This window comes from Odontesthes bonariensis, chromosome 9 (genome assembly GCF_027942865.1).
Source record: "Odontesthes bonariensis isolate fOdoBon6 chromosome 9, fOdoBon6.hap1, whole genome shotgun sequence".
Lineage (NCBI taxonomy): Eukaryota > Metazoa > Chordata > Actinopteri > Atheriniformes > Atherinopsidae > Odontesthes > Odontesthes bonariensis.
This window is the reverse complement of record NC_134514.1, coordinates 18,117,663-18,136,484: the sequence shown is the minus strand read 5'-3', so window position 1 is coordinate 18,136,484 and position 18,822 is coordinate 18,117,663. Positions and strand designations below refer to the sequence as shown.

At 42.9% G+C, this 18,822-nt stretch overlaps 1 protein-coding gene across 1 annotated transcript; it reads right to left on the bottom strand.

Moving 5' to 3' along the window:
* Positions 1 to 113: 113 nt before the first annotated feature.
* oafa (OAF homolog a (Drosophila)) lies at positions 114 to 17,983 on the bottom strand. Its single transcript, XM_075473481.1, has 4 exons — positions 17,186 to 17,983; positions 3,965 to 4,099; positions 2,796 to 2,976; positions 114 to 2,123 (listed from the first exon to the last, which is right to left on the bottom strand). The coding sequence occupies exons 1-4, from the start codon at positions 17,414 to 17,416 to the stop codon at positions 1,849 to 1,851; spliced, it is 822 nt and encodes a 273-aa protein (XP_075329596.1). The 5' UTR covers positions 17,417 to 17,983; the 3' UTR covers positions 114 to 1,848.
* Between the last annotated feature and the right edge of the window lie 839 nt (positions 17,984 to 18,822).

Below are 18,822 nucleotides of genomic sequence, written 5' to 3'. Positions count from 1 at the left end.
TAGAATTTAGTATTAGGATAGCTATTTTCTATGTTTATCCCTTTCCTTCCCCTCTGCTTCCCCTTATGTCATTAAAATGCTCCCAACATCCCCCAAATGACTGAACAACTATGTGCAGTGCAAAGAAAGACTTTATTGAAACAATTAATGTAAAACAGCTCTTAGAAGGTACATTACCAAAATTGCTTCATTTTCTCCTTAGGGCAACTTATTACAGCATATTCAAAACTCTTTCATAGAAAAAAACCCAACTTAGTCTACAATTACATAGCAAAAATATCAGTGGAAATGTTAAGGCACTTGATCATCACAAAAGGCCACAAATAGAAATATTTCACTCATTTGGTTCTTTAGTTAGGACAATATCAACACTCAAAGGGAAAATGAAATGTTTATAATGTAGTAAAGGCCACAATGAAGATAGAGGTTAGACAATCCAAAACCCTACTTCAACCTATTAACTCTAGAGAAGAAGACAGACAAAGCTTAATTTGGTCCCACAAGTTCAAGAAGTGCTCCTTGAATTACACATGTATTTATCAAGGACTTGAAATGCATAAATTAGAAACATTTAAGAGCCGACTTGAGCAAACAAAAACCAAGATAAGATTTCTGGCAGCGGGCACAAGAGGAAACACATGAAAGTAGCACAAAGATTAACCACAAGGTGGCAGTATAGATTGCTTAAATGGCAACAAGACCGTTTTAGTGAAACTTGACACAGAATGAAGAGCTTGACTCTTGAACTGGAAACTTCAAGTCCCCTTTTTTGACAAAATGTTGTTCAACTTTGGTCTACTTGGTGCTTTTTTTTTTTTTATTTATTTTTTAAAACAGACTTAGAATGCGAGTTGTGAGGATGACTTTCGCCCCTAAAGGAGGGTAAATCTGACTGATCTATCAAGAACAATAATAAACTGATATATTAAATCGATACAACAGCGAAGTCTGAGGAACACAGAAATATGACAAACAGCATCCAAAGTCCAAGAAGTTAAACCGCTCTTTAGTGAGTTTGACTACTTACATGATACTGAGGACTTGTGGTTTAAACAGGTGGACTTAGTAGCTTGTTTAATACAAAAAAAAAGACAGAAAACTGATGAGGTTACGCTGAAAAGAAGATACAAAAATAGTCTTCCATAATTTTACTTTGCAACCAAAATAAATAAAGCCAGCACTGGAGAAGCATTTTCTTTGTCGGCCTGTTTATTTTTGCTTTAAACAGGTGTTTAGCTGTCTGTCTAGAGTCTTTCACAGAGCTTTATAAGAAAAAGAAATCCACCATCTTCGTTTTCCTTCACCAGGATGGAAGATTATGTTTGTTGAAATCCCTTGAGGAAGCGCGGGACACTGCTCTCCCTCTGCTCTTCCTCTGCTGGTTTTTAAATTGACCAGAATGGCACTTTCCAGCTTTGTGCATACTGTAGCTTGTTTTAGAGGTCGTGGTCGTTGTCATGTGTCACTTCTCCAATTATTCCTCCCAAAAAAAAGAAAAAGAAAAAAAAAAGGCACAGGAGTGACAGCTTTTTTTTTTAGCAACGTCATATTGAATATTACAGTAATGTGTCATATTTCCCAGAAAAGTTTCAGTTAGCGGTTCCGCGGCGCCTCTCCTTACTTGAGGTTTTGGTCTCACTTGGAACCTGAATACATTTCTGTTTCTGTTTCCATGTGCACATCAGGATCTCAGAACTCCCCATCTGAGACAGCTTCACTTTCATGCAAACCGAGCTCCAGTGTTACTGTGTTTAGTTTTTAAAGGCATGGGTGGAGAAGCACTGGCTTGGCTGGGAGAAAACAAAACAACAAGCACATTTCCTTTTCTTGACCTTCCAGAACAAAATGCTAGGTCTCCTCGTCCCAAAGACAGAGCTGTTTTTGGGGAACATAGTAAGTGAAATGGTAGCCTTTGCTGCAGCTCTTTATGCCACACTTGTAGGTGGAGCCTTTGCCCGTGGTGTCCCGGCTGCGGCAGTACTTCAGCAGACATGGGTACCACTCCAGACGCAGGCTGTACGTGCAGAGACATGGCTGCCACAAGTCTTTAGTAGAGTGACAGGCCTGGAAGCTGGGCACCTCTGTTGTTTGGGGCAGGACTTCAAATATAGAGCCGTCCACTCCTATAACACAAAAAGGGGCAATATCATCAGAGTTTGAGGCACAGTTGCGGGATATCTTCTCTTTTTGATTTCACTAAATTAAATACTGTATTGAGCCGGTAAGGGCAGACAAAGAAGCTAAATAGAAGGAGAGAAAGAGCAGTAAAACAGGAGCTTTGTTATGCTAAGGAGATGCTGCTATGATTCCCTCTGCAGATGACTGGGTTTGGTGAACCATGACCATCAACATTGTTTTCTGTATAAGAAAGCTGTCAGCGGACATATGGATTCTCCTCTGGCTGGATCGTTGGGTCTGGATCCCCCCTGCAAACAGCCTTTTAAAAACAAACGGTCTACAATGTGTTCGGCCTCTGAAGTGATGAAACTGCAATGTGGCACAGCACTATTTGTGTTTTAAAGAGTTTTCTCATCGTAAAAACGGAAAGTCTACAGAGAAGGGGATGTCAATGACGATCACAAAGCCTTATCTGTTAAAATCCAGATTTATGGCACTAAAATGAAGTAGCAAGAGGTGTGCAGGCGATAGAAACAAGGAAGACACAGTTACAGAGATAATGTGTGTTATTTCAGAGATGCAGTGTACAGAAACAATCTGAGGATACTGGACGAGATACGAGAACAAACAAACAGAGTTTGTGCATGTTTCAGGGATAAAAAAAAAGATCAGATTACCTTTGTCCAGCCAGTATTTGATATCCGCCTCTCTGACGTAAACGGCCTCCCGAGCTTCACTACACATGTTGTGGATGTGCGAGCTAAGTTGCCAGGCTTGACTGAGATTGACCGCCGCACTCATCGTCAGCTGCTCCAGTCCTCTCCGCTCCTCTGCCAAGCGAATGGCATGAGGATTTTTCTGGGAAAACAGCACAAGAGATTAAAATCCTGAACAAAAATCAAATTCAAGCGAGGACACCACAGGTGCATCAGCTGAAAATAAAAAAATAAAAACGAGACAGACATTACAATGAGACTTACCCAGTGGATGATTTACACAAAGACGTTTTTTTTTTGTTTTTTTTTTTGCATTCTCCATAGCAATACATTGTCTAATTTGCAGAAGTTTTCAGAACAGACGTATGAATAATAGATAAATCCATGTTCAAAATGTGTTTCTTTTTGTTAACATAGTAGAATATATACCTAACAATAACCAGGAACCAAGCAAAGAAAGATCTACAGTTTCAGGAATAAAATGTCATATCCACAACACATGGCCCCAGAATATAGAGGGCAAAAGAATCTGGAAAATATGGTGTCTACGTTGTATTGAAGCTCTTTAAGCAAACATAAGTCAACTTTTTAAACGCCATTGAGGATTTCTCTTGGTGAAATCTATTGAATTATTTACTAGTGATGCTTTTAACTTTTAAACATGAGAAATGATTTTTTAACTCTGGATGTGAAAAAAAAAAAAAAGAAAAGTCAAAGGTGGTCCAACAAAATATCAGTGTGCGTTTAGAATGTGTGTGAATGTGAGCTTAGAACCAGTAGTACAATTCAGTGTATCGATCGGTGTTGTTTATTTGGTTTCGTGTCCAACTTCTGTTACTTGACATTATAATTTTTCTCCCAGCAAGATCCTTTTTCCTCTGTCCTTTGCCCCCCTCCTTTATAAAACTCGGCCAACTTTTTAGCCAAACAAGAATTCTGTGCAAGCATGCAACGCAGCGTGACATTCTCTGTAGTCAAAGCGTGGTCCAATAAACACCTAAATACGCACGCTTCCTTTCCACGAGTCTGAGAAAGAACACGTTAGAGAAGCAAAAAGGTCCAAAAGCAGAAGAATAAGAAAAGTGGCGGAAGCAGAATTTGCCCAAAATGCACAATCTGCTGTGTCGTACCTGTCTGAGACGAGCCATGGACTCGCTGGGGATGATGTCATTGCGGTTGAGGCGAGAGATGAAGCACAGGGCCTGATACTGGTTCTGCCCTCTTTCCAGCTCACCAAGAATCAGCGCTCGGAATATCTTCACATCCTGCAAGAGACCGGGGAAGGAAAGATGACTGGCTGAGCAGAAAAACAGATGATTCCTGGAGGGCGTTGGAGTGGTGATCGAGGCGAGGTTACAGTCAGTTGCTGTTTATACGTGCAGCCCCTACAGATTAGAACCAATATTCTTTCCATCGTGGTACTTAAAGTAGCACTTTTCCAGACACTCCAAGTAATTCAATATGCGGCCTTCTAAGATGTTCAAACTGCTGTCTGCTAAAAGTAAAGAGCGGTTTATGTTCACCATACCCATAAAGCCTCATCTGACAGTTTGTTGATTCTTTTTATCGTCTGCAAGCCTGCGCAATGCAGCTCCCTTCATGCTCGGGTTATTGCACTGTCATATTAAAGGCTCGGATCTGAGCTTTCTGACAAACTTATCAGAATTTCTCACAGGCACAAGCTGTTTTATGTTGGACTGCATTAGTAAAGAAAAATAGTCGGACTTCACAAAGTGTTTCTGTTGGCACGTGTGTGAGAGATCTGGCACCAAACCCAAGGCCGTAAAGAATTCTGTGAGGGGGGGGAGTTTGCAAAGCATGATGGGAAGCTCCAACAGTGGGGAGAGCAGAGCAGCAGACCTGTCTTCCTATTCATCAGGCAACCACCCCCCTCTACCCCATCTCCAGCTTCAGCACAGGCTCGCACAGTCCCAAACACCCCTCCTCCGCTTTTCACACAGCCGTCTGAAGCAAACAGGCTGCTGAGGAGAAGCAGTTTGAAGGCTTTCAGGCCCTGGGCTGGAGGAACTCTGCGACAGATAAACAGCTAAGAGATAACCCCACGGAGGTCTTCCTAAGCTCTTTGGTCCCACTTCCTGTACAGAGAGAAAAAAAAAAACAGTACTCGCTGGCAAGAAAGCAATACATCCTGTCTCTCAAGTGTTTACACTCTGTAGTTCTTGATAAACTACTTTGCATGATCACTGGTTCTTCACTCTAAGAGCCACTTTTGTCTGTGAAAACAGTTTCTGGCAGGCATACAATGAAATCAAGGGTATATTATACAAGACAATCGTGCAATACAATTTGACCTTTGAAAGGAAAATTACTAAGCAAATATTGATCTCTGCTAACTGCTCAGGGTTTCAGACAACATGGACTCAAAAGGACTGTGGCTGTGGAAATCAGATACCTCAACAGTTCTCATTACTGAGATAATAATAAGACAAAAGCTGAAATGACCGAACAGAACGTCAAGACTAAAGGGGGGGGGGGGGGGGGGGGGGATATACGGAAATGGCAGCACAATGTTCACACAGAGACGTCAAGCACCATCAAATGTGGGGACACGCAGATGCCTCCCATATTGCAGACACACGGCACTGCACTGGGACATTGTATATGTAGGCAGCGAGGAAAAGAAGAGGGAGCACGTTCGTGTCAGCCACATGGATTTGCCCCAGGGCTCTGTGGGTAATTACAGAGGAGCAGGGTAGCTCCACCAACTTTGCCTCTTTGGAAGTGACTCTATGGTTAAGTGCAGACTATGAGTTCTCCTCCTCTCGGGTCATTATGTCATTATGTGCCCTGATTAATGATGGCCTACATCTCCGAAAAGGCCAAAGGTTGGGCAATAGTGCCGACTATGGCAACATCTTTTATAGACGTCTCAACACCAAATCGTTTCCACACACTAATAATCTCTTAGGGAGTGGTTGAACATTTTGGAAATAATTTGATTTCTTGCAGCAAATGCAGTGAGTAACACGAATGCCACTTTCATTAGTGTACGCCGGATGTAGCCAGCAGAAATTTGGCGTTGCTTAACATTTAGACTGGAAACAGGGGGAGCCAGCTAAACTGCTGCAGTTAGAAGGCAGAGGGCATGTTAGATCTTGTTTGTTTAGCCCATTTAAAAAAAAAAAAAAAAAAAAAAAAAACAGCTTAATTTGTTTTGTTTTTTTCATGGGGGTGTGAGAGCCTCACTGTTTTCGAGAGCAGTGACTTGCTTTCGTTTCTTTGCAATTATGACTTTCCAAAGAGAAGTCCTCTAGAATTTTTTTTTTGTATTTTTGCATGTTGAATTTGAGTCCCAACTGAGTGACCTTATTTATCACCGTGCTGCATCACCTCTTTTTTGGAACGACACTGTGTAAACATCTACGAACGAAAGGGGGCCGACTGCTATCACGCTCCAAGCCTAAAACGGTTTCTTATTCTTTTGATCAATGTAGGATTGGCACTGCTCAACAGTTCAGGGTATCCATCATCATATTTTTTGCCCCACAGTGTTCCAAATGCTGTCTGTGGGTGACTGGTCTGGACTACAGGCAGGCCAGTTTTGCACACGCACTCTTTCACTTTGTATGTATTGAAAATATCACTCCGAATTAAGTGTGCCTTTCTTGGTGAGCAAATGACTCGTGCCATGTGTGGGATTCAACCCTATATCATCACAAACACAGTATTGAACTGTAGAAGGGAGCCCAGATAACAAATCAGACGGTCATTCCTCTTTTACTTTGGAAAATTTTCCAAAATATATCTGAAATTTTGATTATTCAGACCGCGGGACAGTTTTCAGTTCCACCTCAGCCAAAACCTAAAGGAGCTCAGGCCCTGAAAATTCTGTTTTTCTGAGGGTCTATTAGCCTGTAAGATGATTCCCATGACAGAATCAAGTCTGTTTTAATGCAGCGGTGCCTGAGGGTTTGAGGACCTCTGCAATTCAATATTGGCTTTCAGCCATGGCCCTTATACACTCAGACTTATTAAGATTCTCGTAATCTTTTAATAATAATCCAAATCCAAACGTCTGCCAATTAACCAGATAAGTTCAGAGGCGATTTTCTTTTTGGCATTACACAACTTTCCAGTCTTTTTTTGCCCCCAATGCTTTTGTAACATGTTGACGGCTAAAAAAAAAAAGAAAAAAAAAGAAGCATATACTGTTCAACAAAATATACAGCGACATTGTATCTCCTCTTTCTGGTTTTCATTTTTTTTAAAATAAATAAATAAATAAATCTGCATCTCGTGGATATTTACTGTCCAGACATTTAAATGGCATTCATATCCTTATACAACTCTCTCATTCAACGCTGAAAATGTTCATCGAATAACACAGGTGGCACTTCTTTAAAAGCACAACACTATTTCAGCGTGCAGCCAATGACTCTCCATTAACTGTCAGAAGACATTGCTTTGGATTCCAACCATTTAATTGAATTAACACACAAGCGTTGATAGCAGTTAGTTGCTGCTTGAATAACAGTCCACGTGGCGTCTAAAAGCAAACAGAGAAAAGAAAATTACATCATCTCCACACCGTCCACCACACAGAAGCTGGTGGATACGCTCCTCATGCCCTCCTGAAAACCAGCACCGGCACATTTGGGAGCCGACTCATTTTCGCAAACACGCTCAAAGTATAATGAAAGAAAAAGGGGGAAAAAAAAAAAAAGCAAGTGAGAAAAAAATATTCAGTGCTGTTATCAAAGGAGGTGTTACACCTGTGGTGCTGTGATGACAGGCGATATCCAAACACAAGGAGGAGGCTGGCACTGAACTGACTGATCAGACGAGAGCTACGTCTTTAAAACTCTTTCGGCAGTGTTTTTACAAAGTCAGGGAATCACATGCAGTGCAGACTCCGGGGAACGAGATGGGTACAGGATGAGTCAATGTGGCACAGGCAGGAGCTTTCTGTGACAGCAGTAGGAAGAATTGGTTTCATGTTCTTATACGTATGTAAAGAGTCAGTTAATTCCTGATAAAATATCCCATTTGTTGTAGGAACTTAAAATGAAGACATCCTGGTCAGGCTGACCTTGTAAAGCTTCAAAAAGAAGAACAGGACTACGCCTCAAAGCGCTGCTGGCTACATCAGAAAAATGAGTCACCTCTCAGTTCGTGCATTTCCACTGACCTGCAAAAATTACAGGCCTGCAGACCAACTTTGGAGAAAATAAGCAGGTATACAGATTAGGTATTGAAGGAGCAACTTTAGCCTTAGTCTTGAAAAAGAAAGGCATAATCAAAGGACAGCGTGGCCTCGAGTTTTTTCCCCCCAACCGGAGCAGCGTAAATGTCAGCATTGCTATAAATAATCTGCACAAGTACAGATTCCGTAACATTGCTCTCTTACACCCAGGACTTCGTGCATTTGCTGACAAACTACCACTGGCCAGCAGCCAAACACATATCTGTATTCATGCAACCCGACTAGTGGGACATGGAGACCTGTTAAACGGGAGAGAGAAAGAGTAGGAGCTTGTTTCATTGGTGGGTTACCTTAGGTGGGCCAGATTATTAAAGAGGTGCACAAAAGCCCATTCACACACTCACAGGGCGCCATTTACAGTGAACATTCTCCGTCACTGTAATCCAACTACCCAAACACAGTCTCTTCAGTATATACCTGCTTTACTGGCTGTGAAAATGAGAGCTGGTTGAAGCCCGATAGTCAAAGGGTTTTGTAGCAGGTTAAACGTGAAAAATCTACTAAAAGATGACAACACCGGATCAAACTAGCATGCGAGGATTGATACTCAAGCATAACCAAATGCACACGTGTATACGGTCACATAAACCGTATACACAGTGTGCCAGTAGCTGTCCCCTGTGCAGGGGGTTCTTCCTGTTTTCAAATCCCTGATAAGACCCTCTGTGTTGATAAGGCTGATGGCTGGCTGTGAACGACTACTGGCCAGCCACACTCTGATGAGTCACTTGGGATCAATGTGGTCCTGTGTTGGACAGAAATGACTTTTTAACCAATACATTTAAGCTCATTTAAAGCCCATCCTCCTGTGCTGGCTAGGTATAGAAAAGTAGACAACATCAGCGTCACACAGTCTGTCAGGTGGCCCGTCCGTCTTCTGCTGGTAAAAACACAAGTGATGAAATGCTAGACTTACTACACTTGAGTTCCCAAGACAACCTAAACGGCTCCGGTTTTCCCTTTAAAAACAACCTATGGATTTCCCTTGTTTGGTGATAAGGAGGGTATTTGCCTTGGAGTAGGAGTGGAGCCAGTCAAAAAGCACAGGTGTGGGCAGGGATTAAAGATCAGTTTGGGAGACAGAGTCGGAGACGCACGCAGACAAAAGGAGCAGGAGAAAAGCCGCTGAGCTAAGAAATGCTTGAGTTGAAGCTAATTACAGCAGTTCCAAAGAAAGGAATGTGGAGTCACATTTAGGGCTGGCCACACCTGGCTGCCCAAAGAACTAACCAATTAGTAAACAGAGACAGCAAGTACACAATCAAAACACCGGAGGCCATGGAAAGAAAGGCGTTCCCCCTCGGCTATTCTCCTGACTATAATGAAAGGTAACTTTTGCAAATAGCCGGAGGAGCCCCAAAACTTTTATCTTAAAGGAGAATTCCGGCATTTTTACAAACATATCCCATCTGTTGGAGACCAAGGAAAGTTGGTCAAAGGGAAAACCGCGAGAAATTTTCATGCCCGCTGCGCAAAGTTGTCCGATTGCGCTGATTTCCATGAAAGCGGGCTCTATCGGGCAAGCTTTTAACCTTTCCTGAGGCTCTTAACGTGTATCAAAATACTTTTTACCGAATTGGCCGTGGTGTTAGTAGCAATACAATTCAACCCAGGGGCTAACCATACCATTAGCTAGCACAGACATTATACATTTTGAGATTTCAAAAACAGCGTACTTACCTTTCTCAGCTTCCGTGTTCCACAGGCGTGCGCACAAATTAATCGATCGCCGAAGTCATACACTATAGTATTCCAAAGTACTGTCTTCCTCTGTGGTCAGTGCAATACAATGTCCACATCTGCACCACCATGTCTCCCCACCTAGCAGCAGCTCCCGTTTCTGGATCATCGTTTTGAGCCATCCTCGCTGCATCTTGTGCCAACAACTCTTCATCAGTGTCTTCTGGTTCAAAAAGATAACCCCGACCATCAAACTCGTCAAACTCTTCCATTCCAACATCAGAATCTGACGAACTATCCATCTCTAAATTGCTTCCAATAAAATCCCGAGGGTTCTTATCTCCCGCAGCTGAATAATGGGCGAAGCTGCGCGCTTTCAAGCAGTCATGTGACACGTCATGACATCACGGCGAATATGTGTTGAAACGAGTCAGCTGTTCGATAGGAAACAATAACAAACATGGCAATGTGTACTTCGGTTCCCGAGGGTCGTTTTTGGTGGACAAAAAGACAATTTTGGAATACTATAGTGTATGACTTCGGCGATCGATTAATTTGTGCGCACGCCTGTGGAACACGGAAGCTGAGAGAGGTAGGTGCACTGTTTTTGAAATCTCAAAATGTATAATGTCTGTGCTAGCTAATGGTATGGTTAGCCCCTGGGTTGAATTGTATTGCTACTGACACCACGGCCAATTCGGTAAAAAGTATTTTGATACACGTTAAGAGCCTCAGGAAAGGTTAAAAGATTGCCCGATAGAGCCCGCTTTCATGGAAATCAGCGCAATCGGACAACTTTGCGCAGCGGGCATGAAAATTTCTCGCGGTTTTCCCTTTGGCAAACTTTCCTTGGTCTCCAAAAGATGGGATATGTTTGTAAAAATGCCGGAATTCTCCTTTAAAGACTTAAAGACCTATGCACAAACTGTACAGAGCACAAGAAGGGAACTGTTCATTAATTCAAACTGAGGAGTCTGGATACAATTAACCAGACACCCAAAGAGTTTATGGAGACTTTGCATTCAGGAAATGAGTGGGAAGTAAACAGCGAGTGTTAACAGGGAAGGAAATGAGGCAGATAGATAAGGTGTAAACAATAGAGATGGCTACAGTCCCATTCAGCCTCTAAATATTGTTCCACATCATTCATATCCTGTGGCAGGAGAAACAAAAACAGTTATTTTATGGTAAGGGATTAAAAATAATAGCATTGCTCAAACTAGATGAAGTCTTAGCTTATTTAAAGCCAAGACAAAAGTATTTGTAGAAAATTTCATTTTTCTAAGCACCATCTACAAGCATCCTTAACAATACTGAATTTAAAACATTGCAAGTGATTTGATTTATCTATGTATAAATTGCCCTTAAAGCTGCAGTCTGCAACTCTTTTTCAAGCATAATGCCTGGAACTGTCCGGGGATTCTGAAAGTAGTACATTCAATACCCCAATACAAAAAAAATGAGTTCTCTAGGTCCCCTATATGTCCCGCTAGGTCCCTCCAAAGCCAGCAGGTTTGTTTACAAAATTGCAGACCGGACCGGTAAAAGGTAACTAATCAGGTTTACGAGCTGGGCTCTGCTGCCTGTCAATCACCGATTGTGCACGCGCGATACAAGGTAGGCTCGTCCCCACGCTTATTTATCTGGACTATTGAACTTCATTACGGGCTAGTCTACTTACTGTGTCTTCCATGATCGCAAATGACAGGTGAGTTGATGAATGAGGAGTCGTGTAGGCGCATCTGGCGTGCACGTAGACGTGCACGAGTTCTCATGTGTTTTGAAGGGGCGGGACAGGAAGTTGAATAACTTTTTATTTTTCGGTTCAAAAATAAGCATTTCTTGCATTTTGCGACTACGGAGGTCACCGTTTTCAACTTCAAGCGTTCTGATAGATCATGTAAATGCCAAAAAGTAGGACTTTACGTATGACAACAACAAATCTTGCAGACTGCAGCTTTAAGAAGGCTCAAATGCCAAGTGACTTTTGACACCATAAACTGTTTTATGACAAGAAAGGTGACACTAGATAGGAGTTTCTTTGGCAAAAAGGCATGATGTAACACCCTCCCCAAGCGTGGTCCCTTATAACTCTATTACTAAAACTCAGACTGAACTGTCACTGAAGTAGAACACAATGAATTAGTGGGACACTAACAAGGCAGCACTACCCCCAAAAAAAGAAACGGCTACGACTTTGACGAAGGGACATTTCAGGACACGCTGTGCAAAACAGAGCACAGGCTTTGCCAGGGTGTACCTTTTGTTAGCTTTTTTGTTGCCAAGTGCAATCTTAGAACCTCAGAGGTAGTTAGAAAGGTTACAACTATGTACGCAGCGAGCCACAACTGCAGTCTCCTTGTCCATCAAAAGGTTGTTACACAGCACTAAGTGGGCTACTGCCCCTCATCTCTGGGGGGGGGGATTAAAGAGCCAGACGATAGCCGTCTCTCTTCTAGTGGAAATGGATTTTTTTTTCTTTATCAGCAGCATTATATATGAACATCTGGCCTGCTGGTGGGGATGGGAACAAAGGATAAAGACACCAACTGGCGAAAAGGGCCCTTTAGAGGCCAACCGGAGGCCACGTGGGGCCATGAAGGGCCACAACAGGGCCGTGGAAGAGGGTACTTTACAAGGACTCAGACAGCAGGGGACAAAGAGTGATGAGGAGAAGGACTTATGAGTTCATCTTTATAAAAGGCAGCTGCCTGCGCACATTGCAATGAAAGATTAACAGAGTACAAACAGAACTGAATATATAAAGAAACAAAATAAGAATAAAAATGGAAAATCGAATCATCTATAAAAATGTATGCATCAGTCAAGAGTACATTAAGGCCCTACAAGTTCTTAAAAAATAAAAAAAGAAACCCCAACAGTGTTTATTTTATTAAAAATTTCAAGATCCTCAGTGTTTATCACATGTTTTCTACTCTGGCGCCCTGTTCTCGTGGGTATGGACATTTCAGCAGTGTCTACACTAAATTAAATTAGTTACAGCATTGCAAATGTTCAATGTTCATCCCATGTTTCAACTGAAGTCTCACCATTGCTTTGCATTCGCAATATATTCTAGGCAGACGATGATAAAAGTGGCTACATTAAACGGTTACCACTTCAATTACGTTACAGCTAGGGTCGCGACGAACATAAGCTTTAGAATGAATCCAACCTGATTATTTTTTTGAATCCGACAAATCGTTTCAGCTTAGTCGATTAAAATTCCAGTTAATTTAACAATAAATAATATTCAGAACTTCCATTAATTTTTCAACCTACATTCTCTACACTAGCGCGAAACAGTACTCAGTAAGAGCCCCATACCCTCCTGGCCCCTTACAATACTTTAAACCTAAACAGCTCCTTTACAGGGCGGAGCTTCTCTGTTAGCTGTTGCACAGACGCCGTGGACTTTGTCCAATCCTCTGCTTTGTTGTGTACAGGTTCAACAATATGTTCAGTCTTGACTTCACCACTTATGCTGCACTCAGCCTCAAACCGAATTCATATCCATCTTACGTCACTACTCCCCATGATGCACTGTCATGTGAAGAACAATGGCAGACAATGAGCGGAAAGACATCTTGTGTCTTATAAATATTGCTTCTATACGGCCAATGCCACAAAATGAAACTGCATGTGAGAGAAGGTCTTCTCAGCCAAATATTTCCATTTTGTGTTTTCACTGTCACTAACTGAAAAAACAATTACACCCCTGTATCACTTTAGCGGCTCATCGATGACTCAGTCACCTCTTGGCTTTCCCATGAACAACTTTATGTCTGACTCAAAAGAATTTCCCAGAATGGGTGACACTTACCCGCAAAGAGGACTTTTAACAAGTTTGTGCAAGTGACAAAGTGGGATGGTGTTTCAAGGTTCAGTAAGAGACGAGGAGTGGCAGCTTAAAGAAAGTAAAGTGACTGTACCGACATGCAAAAGTGTACAGTTCCTGCTATCAGGAAAAACAACCTGCAGCTGCCTCTCTCTGTGGGCAAGCAATGGCTTTTCCCACCTACAAAAAAGAAGGGAGAAACAGAGTTTGCCCAATAGGTCGTACAGGTCACAGTCCAAAACCACAGTTTTAATGGCCTATACGTGAACCATGAAAAGAAATACGACAAAATGGGTCACTCTGTAGATCCCAACGACACACAACACAAACAGACGAACCAATAATGTTCAGTTTGAGATGGTTTGTGAATAATCTCCACCTCATTCTTGCAGTAAGCTTTCTTTTGGGTGCGACCATGAAGCCTCAGTGCTTTGAAGAATATCACAATGTAGGCTACACCGCAGTGAACTGACCTGAGGGCAACAACAGCACAAAGCTGAAACACAATTCACATTTTCAGGTCGACATAAAACGAGAATAAAATGGCTGAATTAATCAAACGGCTCACACCAGAGTGCCATTGTTTTAAATTCCCGGACCCATTTTACATGATAATGTAAGAAGCTATCAAGTGGCCTCCAGTCATCTGTTGATCCCTCGCCACATCAGCACAACAAGAGATCACTCAAACCGTGCCTGCGCTGATGTGGATTCACTCAACACTGAGGGTTTCTGAAACCTCTGACGTGTGACTGTTATAATGCAACCGATTAAACCGAGCATCTGCCCATAAAAAGGTCCTAAGCCCATTTTTGTGAGACCAGAGGAAAAAAAACGAATTGTTGTGTGTCCAAACCTAAACCAGGTTATAAAAAAAATGCACATAAACACTTTAGTCCAACCAAGCTCCATCTTTTCGCAGCTTTTCATAAAAACTGTAACGAGCAAGTGCGTATCGGTGCAGCCAAATTCCCAATACAGCTGCTGTCATTCAAACATGTGCCTGCTTCTTTTTTTTTCCAGAAAAACATTGACCGTATCTCAACAATTGGTCACTAAAAGCAAGTCTAGGCTGTGGCTCTGCAACAAAAATCACCATTCAAGCGACTTGAAGGGTTAGCTCCATGCAATAAACACGGCTACACTTGGAAGGCTTTTCAAACCAAGTTTTGTGTGTCCAAGGGTTTAACGGTGAAGTCTTCTTAAACATAAAAAGCCAACTCTATCCTCTCTAAAGTCTTTTTAAGGCCAAGGTGCATGTAGCTGTATTTGAGTGTTTACTACCGCATCCCAGAAATAAAAACCTTTTCAAGAGCTAACTCAGCCAACTGTCTTCGGAAGTCACTCACATTCCTGCATTGATCAAACCAACTAGTTGGAAATGAAAGCAAGACACACAGGGTACAAGCTCATTAGCTTCTCTGACAATCTTTCTGTCATCTGCAAAACCTAAAAACAACCCTTAAGATATGCGAGACATTTCCCTCAGATTCGTCTCCGAGACATGCTTTACGATGCAGCTAAGAGTCTTGCACTGTGTCAGACTTTAATTTGTTGCAGCAGTTTCTGAAGGAGAAGAAGCAGATCTCCACTGAACTGGTGGTTAGGGAATTCTCTGATCCAAGCCACAACACAACATCTGTGTTCAAATGTGTCTCCCGTTGCTAAAATTTCACCTCGATGCTTAGTAAGTCTTTGGAAACGCTACTCAATTTTAGATGCCACAAGACTATTTTACATCATTAAGCGGCTGATTCAGTTGCAAATATTACCGCTAAGAATGAAGTCACTCACATAAAGCCGCTTTGATACGCAGGAGAATTTGGAGGACTGTGCTATCCACATGCTGAGAATTACTAAACATGACACAGCTGTGTTGTGAGCTGGCTAAACCACATCATCTTTTCCATGTCTGCATGCCTCCAGAGCGAACATAGCCCTCCTGAAGTTACTGTATGGCTGATACTCGCAGTGATTCATTGCTCGGATAAGGTTGACTAAACTTCCCTCTCACATCCAGCAGACCACTCCACCACCATCTAATGGCTATAACATTTACTGCTTTTCTTTGCCACGTATTCACAGAGAAGCAAAGAGCAAGAAGCCTGCTGAGAATTTTTCCCAGCGATGCTTGTTTACTTCCAATGCATTCACTCAGTTTGGAGTAAACAAGAATATTTCAACAAAGGAGTGCGTGAGCCTGATTGGAATATCCCCAGCAGTCAGGCTGTTAAGCATCGTTGTAACATTCCTGTTAAACACTCCTCTTCGTGCATGGTATTCATCTCAACTGTATATTCATGGCAGCGAGAAGTGGCAGCTCATCCAGTTTTCCATAAATCATGGAGATACTGCACAAGGGCTGAATGGAAACCACATGCAGCAGGAGACAGAGAGGAGGACAAAGAAAAAGATGAAGCCACGGGCAACGAGCCTGACCCAGGACTGGAACAGATAAATCAGACGGCGGAAAGTGAAGTGATCTAAGGAGTTTTATTGGCTCCATTCAAATAAACAAAACCATATGAGCGGATATATATGTCCGAGCGCACGTGCGTGATGTGTGTGAACGGATGCAGCAACACCAAGGAAACGCTCCATGCTTGCCGATCAGCGTATGCCCCTTTCTGCGAGTGAGCCACCGATGATTGGGGATGACGGCCTCTTCTCTTTCAACTCTAAATTAGCTGTTTTGGTTAGTCAACCAGACGCGCAGATCAAAAAGGTCAGACATGCCCACTTAATCCTGGTAAATCTCCCCCTTCCCATCTCGCCAACCTGTCAGCTTCTGTGTGACAGCAACCATCACAGACACATGCCTTCCGTTTGTCTGATTTTAGAAGAATGCTAAATGTGGTCACTTATTATCAGCTCTGGACCGGAGAGCCACGAGCTGCAGAAGTTTTGAGGCCATGGGGGTCCGTGGGCATCTGCAATCTCGGGAGCAGCAGCTGTCGTGGTCTCTGTGGAACTCGTGAGGGGATGGAAAAAGATGAATGAAACTTTCTTCGAGTTACAGTAGAATGCTCCTGGGAGTGTTCTACTTTGGGAGTCATTTCTTTCCAGCCTCTGATATGTGACCCTGCATACTGGCTTTGGGGTAATGATTTACATTGAACCAGGAGGCCAGTGTCACCGACTGATTTCATCATAGGGGGCAAACTAGTACAGTGAAAAACCATCAGGGTCCAATTTAAATTAGTGTCCCCCCCAAAAAAAAATGAAGGTTGGCCCCTTTGGTAGTTTTCAGGAAAACAAGGAACATGGCAATTTTGAGCACCTTTAATAATAACCAAGAGTGACCGCTTTCTTTCAAATAACTATCTGCCCTCTCCTCCATATGCCGCAGAATGGGTTGTATTAAAGAGTCTTAATAAACCATTTAAGACCACATTTACTATTTTACAAGGGGACCTCCAGGAGACTTCCAGGACCTCGGTCTATAATTTGGGAACCCATAAAGTCAACTCGGTTGTGACAACTTCTGGCTCAGGTAAAGCAGTGATTCAGTCATTTGGAAATCTAAACCTCACCTCAACCGGGTGAGCAGAGGATCGTCCCTTCGTGACCAAAAAACAACGTTTGCGTCAAATCAAAAGCACTTCTCACCTGTTTGAAATCCGCCAAGAAGGTGATGAGGGTCCCATCTCCCTGCTTGAATTCGAGCGATATCGCGTCTCTCTCGCTGTCCGCCTCCAAAACCTCCTCGGTCACCAGTCCGTCGGTGAGCCGGACGCGGACCCGCAGCTCCGAGCCGAGTCCCACAGCGACCACCAGCACCAGGGCGCACAGACGGGTCAGTATCCCAACTGAAGCCGCAGGGATGCAACTCGTAAACATGCCCGAAGACGCGAAGCTGAACCCGACAGAGTAAATAATCGAGGCGAAATCCGAAGACCTGCGCTCATATCCACCCCCCTCTCTTTATAACTGTGTTCTTGGATTTGTCGTTTTAAGTCTTTTCCCTCATATTCAAAGCGGGGCTGTAGTTTTATAGGTCACTGATCCATGTGGTGCCGTGTGTGGCCAGTACCTCCCCAGAGCTGCTGTCGCAGTCATGGATATCACACGGACACCCCCCCTTCACTCAAATCTCTGCTTTTCACTTCTGGCAACTTAACTTCAATTGAAAGTCTCTCGCTCCGCTCCGGTGTTGCTGTTGGGATCATGCGCGATTCCCGTTCCCTCCCTCCCTCTCCAGCCGATAGTCCGATGCTGGCACGTTGCTTCTCACTCTGCTTTGTGTTGATATAGTTCGCGTTTTTTTTCTTTCTTTTTTCTCCTCCTTCGTAAATTCTTGGAGCACCGTCACTTCCTATCCGCCGGTATCCCACTGCTGACCTGGCCTCCAAACTTTCTGCAGAGTGTGTGTGTCTCTGTGTGTCGGAGAGTGTGCGAGTGTGGCGCTAGTAGTAAACTCTTAAAGCCATACCACCCTCTGAAAACTCTGCCCATCCCCCCCCTCCCCCCAAAGGCCTCATGTGATCCTCCTGCACTCCAGCATGTAGACTAATAACACCCTTCAACAATTATAACAAAGGTGCTGCGTGGATTTGTAAATCAAAGCTTTGGGTTGTTGTTCTTGCCATGTAGGGATAAAGAGAAGCACGGGCAAACTGCAACTTGCAGTGCAAATAAAATCAATAAATCTATGAAAAAAACACATTTAAGAAGCTTATATTAGATCAATTCTTCAATCTCAGCTTCTTGGCATAACAAACATGATTGTGGCTTAATTGCACCAAAAAGTCTAGGAAATTAGTTCGGTACAAATGAGCACCCAAGGCTGCCGCCTGAAGCCAAACGATGAAAACAAAAGATGTAGGATGCTCCGTCAATTAGCACTTTTCCTTCAACTTAAAACATCGAACAAACACTGCTCAGCAGAAAAAGTAAAGGAGCTAGTGTTCTGCGCATCTTTAATGCGTCCACCTAATCTCTCTGACACCTCTTGTGTTTCTGAAATCAGAATACACTCAGGAACAAATCTTTCAGGTAATTATTGCCTTTGATGGAAACACATTTTTCATTCACAGGTTTCAGCCTCAAGAGAGAGAAAAAAAAAAAAAAAGACAGTGGCTCCTTTATTCTCCTCGTGCATGTTATTTCATTTTACGATGTCCTCAAGGGAAGCATGACAAACCTGAGGTGAGAGCTGCCAACGCAGATAAAAGCTGCCTATCTGAAGTGAGATCTCTGGTGCACATGGTGTGCTCCATGGCTGCTGTGTGTGTGAGTGTGTGTTT